General features: G+C 39.3%; 1 protein-coding gene across 1 annotated transcript; it reads left to right on the top strand.

Moving 5' to 3' along the window:
- The first annotated feature begins 1214 nt into the window (after window positions 1-1214).
- On the top strand, window positions 1215-17695 carry FAM98A (family with sequence similarity 98 member A). Its single transcript, XM_003926819.4, has 8 exons — window positions 1215-1372; window positions 4856-5004; window positions 8583-8717; window positions 12556-12740; window positions 13755-13835; window positions 14390-14506; window positions 15639-15806; window positions 15891-17695. Exons 1-8 carry the CDS (start codon window positions 1320-1322, stop codon window positions 16566-16568), a joined length of 1566 nt encoding a protein of 521 aa, XP_003926868.1. The 5' UTR covers window positions 1215-1319; the 3' UTR covers window positions 16569-17695.
- The last annotated feature ends 925 nt before the right edge of the window (window positions 17696-18620 follow it).

Raw genomic sequence — 18620 nt, 5'->3', positions numbered from 1 at the left:
TATCAACATGAAAATTTTTATTAAATGTCTACACTATTTAACAGTATGCCAACTATGGGTAAATACAGTTTTCTAAATATGCCATCACTTTGAAAACAATTTCTCATTTTTCAATAATTTATTTCTTTCTTTATTTTTTGAGACGGAGTCTCACTCTGACGCCAGGCTGGAGTGCAGTGGCGCGATATCGGCTCACTGCAACCTCAGGCTCCCTGGTTCAAGCGATTCTCCAGCATTAGCTTCCCGAGTAGCTGGGATTACAGGCACCTGCCACCATCCCCAGCTAATTCTTCTATTTTTAGTAGAGATGGGGTTTCACCATGTTGGCTAGGATGGTCTTGATCTCCTGACCTTGTGATCTACCCGCGTCGGCCTCCCAAAGTGTTGGGATTGCAGGCGTGAGCTACCCAGCTCGGGCAGTTTTCAGTAATTTCTAAGCACACACTCATTAACTGCCAAGATACCTTAACACATTGTGAACTCAATGTTTCACCCGGGCAAATGTCAAAAGCACTGACAGTACAGCCAAAACGTTTATTCACTGTCGAAACTACGTGGATTTAAATATATTCTATTCAATTTGCTATGGAGTGAGGCTCCCACTTATCCTTAAAATAACATGCTTAGTGTCTGGGAAGGGCTTTAGAAATCAGGTAGAGTCCGCATGGGGGTAAACGACCCAACTTTCCGAATATCCATTGTCTAAGGAAAGTTGACTCTCCCTAACCCTGAAATACAGCCACTGCAGCCACAAGGAAACCAAATGTCTCGCTCTCTGCCGTCTGCACTTGGGCCGTCTACCTCAGTCCTGGACAAATGACCCGCAAGCTAAGGCTAGCACACGCCGGCACGCTACGAAGAGCCACCGGATCTCCTGTCTGGGTTGCAGAGATTCGGTTTCACAGCCAACTCCACCCGAGTCCCGATACCAAGTTCCTTCCAAGCTTCTTCCCTGCCCGCCTCGCCCCCTAGATTCGCACATGCGTACACCCAATAAAGAGTGCCGAGACCTCTCCCCCTCTCGTGGTCCCCACACCCAGCTGCCACGCAGCCGGTCCTCCTGCCCTTCTTTGGCGGCTGGCTTCACTATCCAGTAACACGCATGTGCAAAACTGCGCAGCCCTACAATTCCTTAGCTGGCAGGGGTGGGGCAGTCGGTGGGACCAAGTTTCTTGCGCACGCTCCGGACATGCGCAGTGCGGGAGCTGAGGCGCCAGCTGTCGATTTGGAAGTTCCGGGGAAGTCGCGCATGCGCGAGTGTACGCGTTGCCGGCGAAGAGGGGAGCCTGACGACTCGGAAATTTGAATACCACAGTAGCATGGAGTGTGACCTCATGGAAACTGACATCTTGGAGTCGTTGGAAGATCTAGGGTAAGGTAGCCAGGACACGGGTCTCTCAAGCCCTACACTGCCGGCCCCCTGGGAACACCCCCAGCACCCCAGTCTGAGACACCTGCCTCTCCACGCCGCACCCCGTGGCTCCTGGCTGTCTCTTCCCTTTGGCCCCGGAACCCCCAATGCCACGTCCACTGTCTGCACTGCTACCTCGGGGTCCTTCAATCCCTACACCCCTAGGCCTGCCCGGTGCTTCCTGCAGACGAGCTACTCGCAGCGTTTGTCAGTCATGCGTGTCATTGTCTGGGCTCTGGTTCTCGCCACCCCCACTCCCCGAGCTTCCCTCCTTGCTTCATTCTCCTGCCCTACCCTTAACCCCCCAACTCTAAATTTGCCAAAGTTGATTCTGCTTTCCTACTTGTTCTCCAAATTTCCTGCTCCCATCTTAAGCCCCTAGTCCTACCTCACCCCACTTCTCTCAAAATTTATCGTTTGCTCAGTCATCTCTGCGTGCACCCAGGCTTCCCTAAGCCACATGTATGAGCGTTGCATCTGTTCCGCGAGCCAGTTCACTTGTACGTCTAACCTATCACCACCTCCTTGGGAACCACCGGCAGTTTCCCTTGATTCCGTGACAGTCTGCCTCTTTGAGCCCCATTAGACCAGGGTCGTCTTCACCCTCGAAGAATCTGCGTATTTGTTTTGCATTTTGTCTCTCCTCCTCCTGATGGTTATTAAACCGTAATTCAACAGGATCTAGAAGCTGGAAATAGGGTTTGTTATCTCACTGGGTCACCGAGATCAGTGTACGCCATTAAACTTGAGAACGTGGAACTTCTTGGGCTAAATGTGGTTCCAGAAACAAATTATGTGATTAGATATTTACCTACAGGTACGGTTTCAGAACAAAGTACAGATTTAGCTAATTTAGCTAGCTAAGTAACAAGTTCTTTATCAAAACTCTCTCGTTTTTCCATAACAAGGAAATCTTTGAGAAACCTTTCTTTAGGAAAAAACATCTTGAGGATTCCCAAAGTCTGCCTATTTGAATCATTTATCACCCTAGTAGAAATTTTTAGGAAAAGAAGTAGTCGTGCTTATCTTTGTCAAAGTGAAATACCATTGTTCTTTTCTTGGAAACTTGCTTTGAATTTTCATAAATATTCCAGACTTTAGGGGGCTTATTTCATTAGGGCACATGTTAAAGTCATTCAGCAAAATAGTCTCTAGCTTGCTCACACATGAAACCATTCATTCATTAGGCCTTTTTAAGGAACAGTTGCTTTGTATCAGTGTTGGGTACTTAGGGTACAAAGTGAGGTGGAGGAAGGGTTCACAGGATACTGGGGAAAATATGCTGCGAGAAGCCCTGAGGAGGGAAAGGAAATGAAGTCCTAGAAGCTTCTTTCTGAAATAAATGACACTGTAGTACTGAAGGAAGAGTGGAAGAAAGGGAGTAGGAAGACCTTATTTAAATATAATCTTTCTGCATGGATGGTGGTCACTTAAGAATTGGCCACAGATGCTGTTTCTTCCCATTGTCTCTTTTTTCCCTCCTTTTTAAAAAACTTTTTATTCTTTTGGGTACTATACAAGTAATTGTTACTGTAGTAATTGTAATCACATAAATGCTTGAGATAAATTGTAATCTAAACAATGGATTTTCCTAAAACTATTATACATTTTAACCCTAACTACTTATTGTGGTGGCGTTCAGACATAAAAGTCAGTCTTAATTAATTGAAATGTACTTTTCAGGGATTCACTGGGAAATATTAGAATTAAACGACTACCTTTTCTATTTATTTATTAAGAGATGAGGTCTCTCTCTGGTGACCAGTCTAGTCTCCAACTCCCGGGCTCAAGCAATCCTCCCACCTCAGGCTCCAGAGTAGCTGGGACTACAGGTGTATGCACTGATCCTGCAAATGACTCTTTTGTCTCTTACTTGGCACACAGTAGGTATTCAGTAACTACTTGTTGAATAAACTAATAAAGCCTAAATGTGAAACACAGGGAGAAACTTCTAGGCTAGTCTTTTGATTCTGGTATCTAATAATATGTAGTTTGTAAATCTAGATGCCAGACTACATGCAATCTCATTTTTTTGTGTATGATTTTTTTCATTCTGTTGCATATACTGTATAAACCTACAATCGTATTTTAAAGGAATTGAGAACTGTCATTTCTCTAACATATCTGTATCTCTAAACATTATATTATCAAGCATATTTAATGTATCATCTTGAATAAGTGTTATCAATATTTAAGAATATAAAACAATACTTGGAGTGACAAATCTTAAATTTTAGAATATTGGTGATTGGAGTTCATTATGACAATCATCTTTTATGAACATTTGAACATTGTTAAATTTTTAAAAATTACATTAGGATTACTTACAAAGGATTAGGATTCAGATGCCCCAGTTCATAAACTGGCCAATGGTTATTAAACTAGCCTTGACATTCTCTGGTACTAGAATGTCTTACTAGTCTTAACTGTCATTAAATTTATAAAAATTATATAAATGGTTAACTGGAAAGGTTTAACTTTTAAAGGAAATCAGGGTGGACATGGTGGCCCACGCCTGTAATCCCAGCACTTTGGGAGGCCTAGGCGGGCAGATCACCTGAGGTCAGGAGTTCAAGACCAGTCTGACCAACTTGGAGAAACCCCATCTCTACTAAATAAAAAATACAGAATTAGCCAGGCGTGGTGGCACATACCTGTAGTCCCAGCTACTTGGGAGGCTGAGGCAGGAAAATCACTTGGACCCAGGAGGTGGAGATTGCAATGAGCTCAGATCACACCATTACACTCCAGCCTGCACAACAAGAGCGAAACTCCGTCTTAAAAAAAAACGAAGCACACACACACACACACACACACACTCACACACTCACACACACACACACACACACACACTCACACACACTCAAAACCTAACCAACCCTAGGCAACATAGTAAGACCCTATCTCTATAAAAAATGTAAAAATTAGCCAGATTTGGTGGCATGTGCCTTCACTACACTTCAGCCTGGGTGACAGTGTGAGACCTTATCTAAAAATAAAATAAAATAAAAACCTAACCTTGTTGTTTTCTGAAAAATTTCTAGAAAAGATAACAAGTTTTATTTCTGAAATAATAAGCTATAGTATAATTAGCTATTACTTGTTAATTTGCTTTTCATACTCAATTCAGTTACAGTAAGAAAATAAAACTTTTTACAATGAAAACTTTTAGTAAATGTACAGAAGTTGACATAAGTTAGTAGTATATGCAATTCTGTTAAGTACTAACCTACGTTTTGAATGGTTGAAATATAGCTGCTATTTAGCTTCTTTTTCTAATGGTTCAGTATAGTTCAAAATTTTGTTTATATTTACCCATTTATAATTGATCACGTAACTTATCTTTATTAAATTGCTTGTATAAATAAGACATAGATATGTTTTATCTGCAATATATTAGGTGTGATTGTATTTTCTTCTGAAATATAATTTCTTACTCACCAGTTACAAGGGCCCATTGTTGGAAGATGGAGCGCTCTCTCAGGCGGTCTCTGCTGGAGCCAGTTCCCCTGAGTTTACCAAACTGTGTGCTTGGCTGGTGTCTGAATTAAGAGTGCTCTGTAAACTAGAGGAAAATGTACAAGCAACTAACAGTAAGTAAACATTCACTTTTAAGTACAAAGTATGAAAATAATATTGAGGTATTGTCAGCTGAACATTATCAGTACTAAAGCTGAAAGTTCCAAGTTTTTTGTAAATGTAAAGAAAAATGTGTAAAGGAGCCAAGATTTTTTTTCCCTCCATTGTTTTTAGAGGTGATTCGGAAGTTGAAATATCAGAATAAAGTCATGTAACTTAAAAATGTGTGGAGGCTGAAAAGACCCTATTACTGAGATACAGAAAAAATGGAGACCACAAGCATAGAATATATGACCTTCTTATATTTTGTAAGATGTGAAATGTAAGATCCTAGATTGATGGCTATAACTAGATACTGGATGCTTTTCTTTTAGGACTACCAGATTTTAGAAGCATCTATAGCATATAGAGTAAATGCATTATTATTCTGTTATGCTTGGGGAGAAAGGAACACTTCGTTAAGACGTTTTGTTTATCATAGGAATGCATTGTTAGATACATCACAGTGAGACCCAGGACAATCAAATTTATGGGCCTAAGAGCTGTTCTGCATTTGCCAATTTTATTTTCACAGTTGCATTAGTTTGTCGACACTGCAAAAGAGGCAAAAGCTTGAATCTGACACTCCACCATCTGGTTCCTTCTTGCTATAGGTAAACCTATAATAGGAGATCAAGGAAAATACTTACCTGTTAATCCACCCTTATGGAGTTCTATACATATAATTCCTTTTTTTCCACATAATTGCATTTTGAAGAGCTCACCTTCTTGGATACTAATATATATATTTTTAAAAATTAAGTTCCCGGATACATGTGTAGAACACACAGGTTTGTTACATAGGTAGACATGTGCCCTGGTAGTTTGCTGCACCTATTGACCCAACCTCTTAAGTTCCCTCCCCTCACCCTCCACCCCGCTAACAGGCCCTGGTGTGTGTTGTTCCCGCTGCTTGTATCCATTTGTTCTCATTGTTCAACTCCCACTTATGGGTGAGAACATGTGGTGTTTGGTTTTCTGTTCTGTGTTAGTTTGCAGAGGATGATGGCTTCCATGCTAGTATATTTAATGTGTACCTGTATGTGTTAGTTGCATTCAATTCCAATTATTAAGGAGAGTATAGTGTAACAATAATGGTAGCAGCAGCTTACATTTATTGTGTACTCACTATGTTCTAAACACTTCATACGTGTTAACTCATTAAACCTCAGGGCAACCCTATGAGGCAGGTTTTATTACTGTTAAACCTTTAACAAGAAAGCCTAGAGAATTTAAAATACATTGCCTGAGGTCATCCTGTAGTTCACCCCCGGAATGGTAGTCTACTTCTGAGCCAGTGCACTTAAGCACTGTGCTATACTACCTCTTTTTTTTTTTTTTTTTTGAGACGGAGTTTCGCTCTCGTTACCCAGGCTGGAGTGCAATGGCGTGATCTCGGCTCACCACAACCTCTGCCTCCTGGGCTCAGGCAATTCTCCTGCCTCAGCCTCCTAAGTAGCTGGGATTACAGGCACGCGCCACCACGCCCAGCTAGTTTTTTGTATTTTTAGTAGAGACGGGGTTTCGCTATGTTGACCAGGATGGTCTCGATCTCTCGACCTCGTGATCCACCCGCCTCGGCCTCCCAAAGTGCTGGGATTACAGGCTTGAGCCACCGTGCCCGGCCTATACTACCTCTTGACCATATATTTCAGACACTGTAGGAACCTTTGAAAACACCAGTACTAGATGATACCTATTTTTAACCTGGAGTCCCTTTTTCTCAAATGAAACATGATACAGAAGCCATCATATAAAACAGGTGAAAAGGTGTTCTAACAAAGTAGAGATGAAGTAACTTTAAGCCAACTCTTGCCTCCGCCTCCGCCTCCGCCTCCGCCTCCGCCTCCGCCTCCGCCTCCGCCTCCGCCTCCTCCTCCTCCTCCTCCTCCGCCGCCGCCGCCGCCGCCGCCGCCGCCGCCGCCGCCGCCGCCGCCGCCTCCTCCTCCTCCTCCTCCTCCTCCTCCTCCTCCTCCGCCCCCCCCCCCCCCCCCCCCCCCCGCCAGCTGCCTCTAAAAGAGCTCTGTGGAACTCAGAGGCTCACAGATCACAGTTTGTAAAACATTCATAATGTAGTCTTACTGTATTACAGATTAGAAAATGGACTCAAGTGGTCAAGTGACTCTCTCCAAGTTTGTTAATTTATTCTCCTTTATGATATTGAATAGTGAACAATAAAAAATAATGAGGAAAGAGCTTTGTTTTTCCTTTTTCACGCAGTGAACTCTGCTTTTTTTTTTTTTTTTTTTAAATATGCTATGGGCATACAGGACTGTAAGTCATGTTTACTGTCTTCTAATTTTGTCTAGCTGGGAATGTTAGGCACAAATGAAACAACTAGAGATAAGTACAGTCCTTTTTTGTTTGTTTGTTTTTTAAACAAGGTCTCACTCTGTCACCCAGGCTGCAGTGCAGTGGTGCTATCTGGACTCACTGCAGCCTCTGCCTCCGAGGTTCAAGCAATTCTCCAGCTTCAGCCTCCTTAGTAGCTGGGATTATAGGCATGTGCCACGATGACTGGCTAATTTTTGTTACTTTTCTTGGAGATGGGGTTTTGCCATGTTACCCAGGCTGGTCTTGACCTCCTAAGCTCAAGCCATCCACCTGCCTCAGCCTCCTAAAGTGCTGGGATTACAGGCATGTGCCACCATGCTCGGCCAAGTACAGTACTTAAATGCTGAACCACTTTGTGGTTCACAGAGAGAAGAAATTAGCAAGTACAAGGGTATTTAAGGAGAGTTTCATCAAGGAGCAACCACTGGGCTTTGATGGATGGGTGGGATTTGCTAGACGGGAAGAGAGGAAGAGAGTAGAGGGCATATCCGTTACAGGGAATAACTTAAATGAAGGCATAGAGTGGAGATAAGACTGGCTATTCATGGGACAATGAGGAGACTGGCCTGGAACAAACAGAGGGAATATCTGTGGAGGGAAAGTAGGGGACATTATAGCTGAATGTGCCAGGAAGGGCAAACCTAAGCAGCTATGAAGAATCTTTGAAAGCAGACAGAAAAAATTAGATTAGATGAGGGAGAAATTAGGGAGCCATTACAGACTCTCAAATAAGGGAATGACCTAATGAATGTTTGAGAAAGAAAATTTTAGATTGGGCGCAGTGGCTCATGCCTGTAGTAATCCCAGTGCTTTAAGAGGCCAAGGTGGGAAGATTACCTGAGGTGAGGAGTCTGATGCTAATCTAGACAACACGGTGAGACCCAGTCTCTACAAAAAAGTTTTCTAAATAGCCAGGCATGGTGGCATACACCTGTAGGTCCAGCTCTTCTGGAGGCTAAAGCAGGAGGATCCCTCAAGCCCAGGAGTTTGAAGTTACAGTGAGCTGGGATCACACCACTGCACTCCAGCCTGGGCCTCAGAGACCTTATCTCAAAAAAGAAAGAAAAAGAAGATTCGCAGTGGTGTAAGAAAGGATAAATTAGAAGGGAAAGAAACTCAAGTTATGAAAATCCTATTAAAAATTTTACATGTTTATAATTGTTATGCTAATGGAAGAACAATCATTATCATTAAGTAAGATTATTTTAATTCTTAAAAGGTCCGAGTGAAGCTGAAGAATTCCAGCTTGAGGTGAGTGGGCTGCTAGGGGAGATGAACTGCCCGTATCTTTCACTGACATCTGGCGATGTGACCAAGCGCCTTCTCATTCAGAAGAACTGCCTCCTCTTGCTCAGTAAGTTCATGGATACTAGAATAGAGCTGTTATTTTCTGTTTATGTTTTCCATGACTAATAAACTGATCATGTTTTTTGTTTGTTTGTTTCATTATGGATATAATTCAAAATTCATTTTAAAAGAAAACTTTCTTAAATTTCCAGTTTAGGAGCTGATGGTAGACGTGTGCACTGGTAGCATTATTGTTTTTGTAATTGATGCTTGTTCAGTATTTCAGCTTCAGCGGTAGTCAGGCTGTTGTGCTTCTCCTCATGTGATCACTGGTAGTGCTGGAGTGTTGTTCAAGTGTGTGATCATTAAACCTTTGTATTTTAGACTAGAAGCATGTTTTTAGGTATACTAGGAAGATAGTATGGAAATAATGGAGATTGTGTTTAGAAATTAATTTCTTTGAGAAGAGTAAGTGTTTATAATAGTAGATACAGTTAATGATTAATGTGAAGTATTTTGTCTTGTTATTTCTTAGTGATTGGGTAATTGGGGATTTTGGTTTTGTTTGTAAATATTCTGGAATAATACTTGGATTGTTCTTGTACTTACTGATCATTCTGGGAAATACAATTTTTATAAAAAGTTCTTTCCTTCCATGTTTTTTACATACTACTGTTTTGTCTCTTCACACTGAAAAACAGTAAGTAGACTCACAAATTTTATTGCCTTCTATAAACTTTGCAATAAATACAACCTATAGTCTTAACTCAGAATTTATGTAGCATTCCGAAGCACATTTACATTAAGCTTTGGTTAATTAGCTATTAATAGTTCTCATTATGACAGACAGTTCAGAGGGTTTTAAAAATATTTTGTCTTTACAACTCTATTATGGTTTCTGAAAAATGATGCAACTTCAGTTTTTAAGGTTCAATGGAAAAAAAATAAGTGTTCATAGCCATTATACTTAGGCACTAAGTTGTTCCAGAATCACTTTTGTAACTTCCACTTTGTCTGTGAAATGATTGTTATTGTGGGAATGTGCACATAAGGTTAGGGGTTGCTTTAGTTACTGATATTGCTGTTGCTGGTTCTTACATATTCATTCAATATTCTTCGTATTGTGTAATTTCTGTAACTGATTCAATAGCAGGGTACTCAGCTGATAATTCCTTTATAGCATTGCTTATCCTTACCGATATTTGGCACTTAGGATATGTTATCTACATAGGACAATAATAGCTGTGTGGAATGCTTACTTATGACCCTGAATAGCTAATTCTTCCAAAGAGCTCAGAGTTGGGTCTTTTTAGCACTGATACTTATAAAAACCACTTTGAATGTAAATATAAGATGCCTTTTACACTTTTCTGTTTCTTTCTTTCTTTTTTCTTTTTGGAGACGAGTCTCACACTGTTGCCCAGACTGGAGTGCAGTGGTGCAATCTCTGCTCACTGCAACCTCCACCTCCTGGGTTCAAGCGAGTCTCCTGCCTCAGCCTCCTGAGTAGCTGGGATTACAGGCGTATGCTGCCATGCCCGGCTAATTTTTCTATTTTTAGTGGAGATGAGGTTTCATCATGTTGGTCAGGCTAGTCTCGAACTCCTGATCTAGTGATCCACCTGCCTTGGCCTCCCAAAGTGCTTGGGATTGCAGGTGTGAGCCACCGTGCCTGGCCCACTTTTCTGTTTCTTAAGCAGACTTCAGTGAACATTATTTTGGATCAGGGTCATAATTCTATACTTTAATGTGCTATCACCTCAAAAGCTTTTCAAGAATATACAACTATTTGCTCTTCAATTAAATGACTAAATCATCTAGAGGTCACTCACTTTTTATATTCTTCATACATACATACTTACTTACACACTGTTTCCCTTGTTACCATTGCTTCTGCCATTTCTCCCTTTCTAAAATATTCTCCCCAGTTTGTAACCTTTCTTTCATTCTAGCATTTACCTACATGTACTTGGTCTGTGTAAATAGTTCTCATCTTTCGAAGTATCAGTTGTCACATCTGGACGCTATAATTTTACTTTTCCAGCACCCTTACCTCACTAATTCAAACCTTTTATCACATTGTATTTTAGGGGGGAAACAAACTAGTCTCATTAGAATTGTTGGTAAAATAGAATAGCCTTTGAATGAGCAGCTGAAAAACTCACGTCAGATTAAAGAATCTGGCTCTTCATTGGCCTTTTATGATTCTCAGTGTTTCCCTTATGTAAATTAAGTAAGATATCTGAGTTCCTAGTAGGTGAAGAACTATTCATCTTTATTTTTGCATATATTCTTTATTCCTAACTAGATTGTTGGAAGGGATAATCTTTTTGATGTTTTAAAAAATTATATCTTCAGTGCCTTTCCCAGTGCTTTGAACACATTAATTATGATTAAAGTTTTTTCACAGTAATTATTGGTGACCTAATTTTGTGAATACCTGAACTATGTTATCCCAAATTTACCGAACCAACATGTTAAATCATGTAAGTGTATGATTTTCTGGAACAAGGGTTGGCAAACTTTTTCTAAAAGGGCCAGATAGTAAATATTTTTGGCTTGTGGGCCCTGCATTCTCTGTCACAACTACATAACTCTGCTGTCATAGCATGAAAGCAGCCATAGACAATATATAAATGAGTCTGGCAGTGTTCTAATAAAACCTTCTGTACAGAAACAGTGGTTATTGTCATAACAGTGGGGTGTTACTGTTTGGATGTTTTAACTCATAAATACAGTTTGCAGTATGGAACATGTTAAGATTTTACAGTGTCAAACCCATTTAGTATGACCTTTCCAAAAACTTAGCTTATTTATTGTTTTAGAACAGGAGTTGGCAGCCTTTCGGAAATGATTTGCCAAAATTATGGCCTCTATCCTTCTAGGATTACATTTTGGGTATAGGAAATTTGATACACAAGTTGACTTTTTTTCTACTTCTAATAGGACCCTAAGGGCCTTGAAAATATCTTTTCCAAAACTGGTTTCGTTGTATTGTCAGAAGAGTCTCACTTTATCATGTAACCTGAAATCCTAAGATTCAAATGATTCTTAATTGTCTTTTATAAAAATTGAAATGTCCTTGGGAAGGTTAAAGGAACAGGATTGAATATTTATACTTTCAACTGAATTACCTGAAGCAGTTTGCAGCCGTCATTATACCCGGCTGAAATCAGCACACAGAGGATGGTATTGACATGAAGGAGGGGACTATGCCAAGAAATGTTTTGAAAGTTTTATTGTTGTTTTGAAGGGAATGGGTTGAGGAAGGTAGGGGGAAGGGAGCCCTGAGAAGAATATAGATGCAAGAGGAATCTATTTGAACAGCCAGAGGGCAACGTAAGAATTGGAGACTGTGGGAAAGGAACTTTGGGGTGCCTTTCTGCTTCTTTTGTAACTTAAGCTTTAACTTATAAATGTTGTTTCACATCTCTTCTAGACAGGCTACCTAAGCATTGGGAGACAAGAGAGCAAGGTAGTTGTATCACTGATGCTTGCAAGTAGTGAGAAGTAAAAAATAAAAAAAATTGTCATTAAAAATTGGTCACCTGCCACCGTTTGCAAAATTTTTAACAGATGCCAACCCCTGTTCTGGAGCTTTCTAAATACTGGAATTCAAGAATCCAAATTTTTACACGTTACTTACCTTGAGACTTTGGTTTCAAAGGAGAATCGCTTATTTTTAAATTAACCTTTAAACATTACGTATCGCTTAAATACCTGAATTACATAACCAGTTTATATCTTGTTTCATTTGCAGGTAAAAGTGGTTTTTCTTTCTTGTTTTTATCCATTCTTGCAGCTTTAACAGTTACATATCATTAGGTCTATAGAGTTGTGACTCCAGACTTATGACTATAACTATAGCTGTATCTCATTTTGAAATCTTATTTTGTTTACTTCAGCATACCTCATCTCAGAACTAGAAGCTGCCAGAATGCTCTGTGTGAATGCTCCTCCAAAAAAAGCTCAAGAAGGAGGCGGTAGTGAGGTCTTTCAAGAGTTGAAAGGCATTTGTATTGCTCTAGGAATGTCCAAACCTCCAGCCAATATAACTATGTTCCAATTCTTCAGCGGGATTGAAAAAAAAGTAAGACCTTTAGTACCAAATTGTAGTGTATCAAAGGCATAGTCCTACATTTGTTTGAAATGAAGCAATTAATTTACTTTCTCTTAATGGGAACCTAATGTGCATATTATTAAGTAATTGTTACAAAATGAATTTTGGGTTTTAAATCCTAGATGCCTTAAAGATAAATTAGTATTTTAGTATTTTCCTAAAAACATGTTACCATGTTTCTTTTTCAAAAAGGAAATTCTACACTGGTTTGTAAGCTAAAGTAAGCTAGATATAATGTAAAAAGGATTAAGATTTCAGTCCTTTTAAAAATTGTTTTATCATTGAGCTTTGATACAGTCAATTTAAGGTCTTTATCATTAAATGTTACCACCCTGCTCCCCATTGACTGGACAGAAAAGGATGTTAATATTTTTGATTTTTAATCCAGTCACTTCAAGTCTCATGTTTCAGTTGACAAACTGATTTGTTGACTGCTAACATAATCTAGTATGTGAAAAGAAATTAGAATTATTTTTAAACCACAGATTATCAGTTAAGATTTTCTATATAATTAATTAGGAACAAGCAATTTTAACAAAAAATGAGTAGAAGAGAATGGTATTTGTTATAGCAGAGTTATTCCCTATATGCTTATCTGCTGGACTCTTAAGAATTGGTACATTTTGCATTGTGGGGTAGACCAGCACCATGATGCACAAATTTGGCTGAACTCTACAGGGAAGCAGCAGTGTATCCATAGTCCATATTTTCCTGTGTGTTCATTCATTCATTCAGCAAATGTTCATTGAGTGCCTACTGTTGTCAGGCACTGTTCTAGGTGCAATGAAGGACTTCTGTAGGCTTGAGGAGTGGGACCAGTGAGTGTCTTTATCTTGTGGGTCTTTTACATTTGCATTTCAAAACATCCTCCACCTTTGCCTCTGTCAGGAATCTTCTTTTGATGGCAAGATATGATGGGAATTGGGAAGATGAGGATGTTTGACTTTTAGAGTTTTTATTCATTTATTCATGTTTTTGTGTCAGTTAAAGGAAACGTTAGCAAAAGTTCCACCTAATCATGTGGGAAAGCCTTTACTGAAGAAGCCAATGGGACCAGCCCACTGGGTGAGTAGTAATCACATTGAGTAAGCGTTGTAAACAACTATAGAGTTAGGATTTTCATGTCAACACTTATATTTTGTGCTTTTAAAATTATATTTTCTAATACATAGTTTTCTAGTTGAACACCCTTAGAATCATTTTGTGAATCTCAGGATTTCTGTGGAATAATTTTATTTGTGTGAGATTAGAAGCACTTCTCTCATAATCTGTAAATATTTCACACAGCTGATAAAAGTAAACTGAAATTCAGTATGATGCCTCTTTCTTATTGCCAAATAGATTCCCTTCAAGCCAAAAACGTCATTGGGCCGAGCTTCACACAGTAAATTATGGGAGAGATAAATAAGAATTGTGTCCTTCATATATTCTTCATTATGTTTTGAGAATCAGCTTTTTGTTGCCTATTGCTTCATTAATTGTTAGTGTATTATGTGGAATAAGAACTTTGTTAAATGCTGGGATCTCAGTTATGAATGACATAGACACAGTTTCTGCCCCTTGGGTTCAGAGGATCAAGGAGATTTAAATTCTAACTAGTCTTTTTAATTTTGCTTTAGGAAAAGATAGAAGCAATTAACCAAGCCATAGCCAATGAATATGAAGTCCGGAGAAAGCTGCTAATAAAACGTTTGGATGTCACTGTACAGTCCTTTGGCTGGTCTGACAGAGCTAAGGTACACATTAAATAATTTAAAAGAGCAGACTATTTATAGACATGATCCCTAAACATATAAACAGTTTAGATACATGGAGACTACGTGAGAAATACATAGAAGGCACACATCGGGATTTTTCATTCAGCAATAATGAAAAGATTTGTTTTTCAATTTTCTATTTTTTAACAAATCTGAATTTTTTTTTTTTTTTTTGAGACGGAGTTTCGCTTTTGTTGCCCAGGCTGGAGTGCAATGGCGCGATCTTGGCTCACCGCAACCTCCGCCTCCTGGGTTCAGGCATTTCTCCTGCCTCAGCCTCCTGAGTAGCTGGGATTACAGGCACACACCACCATGCCCAGCTAATTTTTTGTATTTTTAGTAGCGACAGGGTTTCACCATGTTGACCAGGATGGTCTCGATCTCGTGATCCACCTGCCTCAGCCTCCCAAAGTGCTGGGATTACAGGCTTGAGCCACTGCGCCCGGCCAGAAATCTGAATTTTTTAGTTCTTATTGGAAGTACCTGTTAGTGAGAGAAGTGGAGTTATTTGAAAATTACTAAAATAATAAATTGATTTCAAATTATTTGTTTACTTCAAGCTAACAATTTAATTTGGTAATGGAAGTTAGAAATATTGGATTTAGTATGATTTCTAGAGAATTGGAGAATTCTAGTAAGATTTAAGTTTTATTTCAGCTAAATGAGATAATCCAGGTAAAGACCTTGGTCATGCAACAGATAATTATTACCTCATAGAAACCAAAGATAGGAAAATTAAAAAACAAAATTGTTGAAATAACTTTACATTCATATATTTAAATAGAGAAAATGAGTATGTTTGATCTGAGACCAGTGATGGGGGAACCTTTTTATCATGTTGGCTTCGTAACCCTAAAGGGAAGCCCTCCCACTCCACCCCTGCCCCAACAGTCCCCGTCACTCCTTGTTGTGTCAACTAGTCTGGCAGCTGTACCTTTAAGGTAGTGCTTGACTAGATAGGAGCAGTAGTGAGTGTATTAACTTTTCCTACCATCTGGAGCCTAGTAAATATCTTCATCAGATATTTTGGAGACCTTTAACTTACTTAGTATGTGCTTCTTATGTCATTTTGAAAATCGACATTTCTCTTTCAACGCTTTTCTTTCAACAGAGTCAGACGGAAAAATTAGCCAAGGTTTACCAGCCGAAACGTTCAGTCTTATCCCCTAAAAGTACTATTTCTGTTGCCCATCTTTTGGCTGCAAGACAGGACTTGTCAAAGATTTTAAGGACAAGCAGCGGCTCTATAAGAGAAAAGACTGCCTGTGCTATCAATAAGGTGATTAGAGTACCTTTAATTTTTTCCAATGCATTTATTTCTGTTCATAAAATAGAAGTTTAAAATACCTTTCCTATTCTGTAGGTGTTGATGGGCAGGGTGCCTGACAGAGGTGGTAGACCCAATGAAATTGAACCTCCACCCCCAGAGATGCCACCATGGCAGAAGAGGCAAGATGGCCCCCAGCAGCAAACAGGAGGCCGAGGAGGAGGGAGAGGTGGCTATGAACATTCCTCATACGGAGGACGAGGAGGTCATGAACGAGGAGGTCATGAACAAGGAGGCGGGAGAGGTGGACGTGGTGGCTATGACCATGGTGGCCGAGGGGGAGGAAGAGGAAATAAGCATCAAGGAGGCTGGACAGATGGAGGGAGTGGAGGAGGAGGTGGCTACCAAGATGGTGGTTATCGAGATTCAGGTTTCCAGCCAGGTGGCTATCATGGTGGCCACAGTGGTGGCTATCAAGGCGGAGGTTATGGTGGCTTCCAGACATCTTCGTATACAGGAAGTGGATACCAGGGTGGTGGCTACCAGCAGGACAATAGATACCAAGATGGCGGGCACCATGGTGATCGTGGTGGTGGTCGTGGAGGGCGAGGTGGTCGTGGAGGGCGAGGTGGTCGTGCAGGTCAGGGAGGAGGCTGGGGAGGAAGAGGAAGCCAGAATTATCACCAAGGGGGTCAATTTGAACAGCATTTCCAGCATGGAGGTTATCAGTATAATCATTCTGGATTTGGACAGGGAAGACATTATACTAGTTGAGGCTACCGAACCTTGTATTTTGCTAGAGCTCAAGTAATAGAAACTTAGTTTCAGAACCCTGAATTCAGCACCTGTTTTGAATTAATGTGAGACCACAGGTGGCAGGCAGATTCCTGCTTGGCATAAGCATTTGTAGGTCTTCATTCAATTCTGTTGAATTTTTTTATTGGACTTACATAATGCTGTTTATTTGAGAAACACGTAACATCTCTCCTTTCTATGAAAAATTTTTTAAAAGGTGATTAAAATTGCCTTTAATTGACCAGTAGACTAATTCCACAGTCAGAACATGCATACTTTTTTGAAGAAATTACTTGAATAAGTAGTTTTCATGTTTTCAATATGCAGTTTTGAAAATGAGGATTCGCCTAGACTTTTTTAGATTTACTACTAGGAAACCTTCCTCATATTAATAATCCATTTATATGTGTTTTGCTTAAAGTATTCCAATGCCTATTTTCCAAGCACAGTTCTGCCCCCAGTTGGCTTTTTATTCAGAGGTGTTATGCCACATGTGCTTTGTGATAGATCCTCTAGGTCAGTTCCTATTAAATGAGCTCTTCTGCAGATAGCACATTCAGTAGCCTTATTTCGTTGATGGAATACTGTATCATATGCTCAACTGAAAACCTTGAACACGGCCAAAATCCATAAAGATTATAAAAGCAAACTAAGTTGTGAATCTATAGTACATGTAGGCATTTAGTTAAGTATAGCAATTCAAACTGACCTGCATCCATCCAAAACAAATTCCTCCTTCAACCTTATTTTTACTTGAAATTTGCTAGGAGAAACAGCAAACCGAAATTTGTTTTATGCATGAGTGAATACCACTGGCTCAGCAAATACAAGTTAGTTTGCTTTAGGCAGGAGACTTTTTGTAATGGAAGAAATGCACTACAAAGTTAAGACAGATTTTTGCCAAGTGCAGGAGGCCCTTTATTATTGCTGCAGAAAACAAAAGCCTGGCTGAGTCGATGTTTTACATTCTCCCTTACCGAAATCTACATAATATGATGCTTCTTGCTGGGTTTTTGTATATGTAAACATTGTCAAGCTGTGAAAGAAAATGGCTGGAGGTGTGCTTTGTGTGAAAGGTGAGCAATAAAGTATCTGTTAAGTTCTTTCTTTGCTTTGAGTTTTATTTTAGCTGCTGAATTATTCTGGACTCTTGTGTCAAACTATTGAGCTAAGGATTTTGTTCCCAAAGATTCTTGAGTATTTCCTTAAAATCTAATTTTAGTGAAAGGTGACTGTTAACCCTAAAACCTTAAATAAATGGAAAAATGGCTCGCTCCAGGTTTTCTTTTAAAACAACGTAGCTAGAAACCGTCACTACTCATCTCTGGCCACTGGGTGTAGCTCTTGCTACACATACTAAGCAAAGATCAGTGTCTTAAGTTTTTAGGGTTTTTTGGGTAATTTTGTTTCTCCATTCTTCCTAAGATTGGGGGACTTTTTTCTTAAAAGGAAGTAACTGAAAATATAAATATGTTTGTTAAAAGAGAAGTTGTATTGTCTTTCTACTACTAAATTGGACTTTTTTAAAGAATCAACTCGTGTCATGCCATTTGAAATAATCTACTTGCTACTGAGGTAAGCATATTCTTCTAATAACTAAAACCATCTTTTAAAGCCCACATTGATCCTTTTAACTTTACCTGTTTATTTTTCAGCCATCATTTATGATTATTTTAAAATGTTCAAATTTGAAGACAATTTCAACTTTTATCATTAAAGTAAATTAAAGTTTTAAGTTGTCTTGAATGTTGTATTGGTTTCTTTAAACTGTTCAATAAGTATGTTTATATAGGATTTCCTGTTAGAATAACATTGTCAAGGTTATCATATCTTTAGGATGTATTCATATTTAGGTTAGTATTTGATCTGTTTTGTAGCCTCAGATTGCAAAATGAATTCAGGTTTCATTCTTTTGAAAAATATAATTTTGATTTATCTTTATGGTTAATAGATTGCTTTTTCAAATATAAGCATGTAATAAGCAAATGATACATTTCTTTCTGAAATCTGCATCTCCTGCTTCAAACTAGA

Source organism: Saimiri boliviensis, chromosome 1 (genome assembly GCF_048565385.1).
Source record: "Saimiri boliviensis isolate mSaiBol1 chromosome 1, mSaiBol1.pri, whole genome shotgun sequence".
NCBI classification, from domain to species: Eukaryota; Metazoa; Chordata; class Mammalia; order Primates; family Cebidae; genus Saimiri; species Saimiri boliviensis.
Note: the sequence above shows the minus strand (reverse complement) of the source record. Positions and strands in the feature narration are given on the sequence as shown.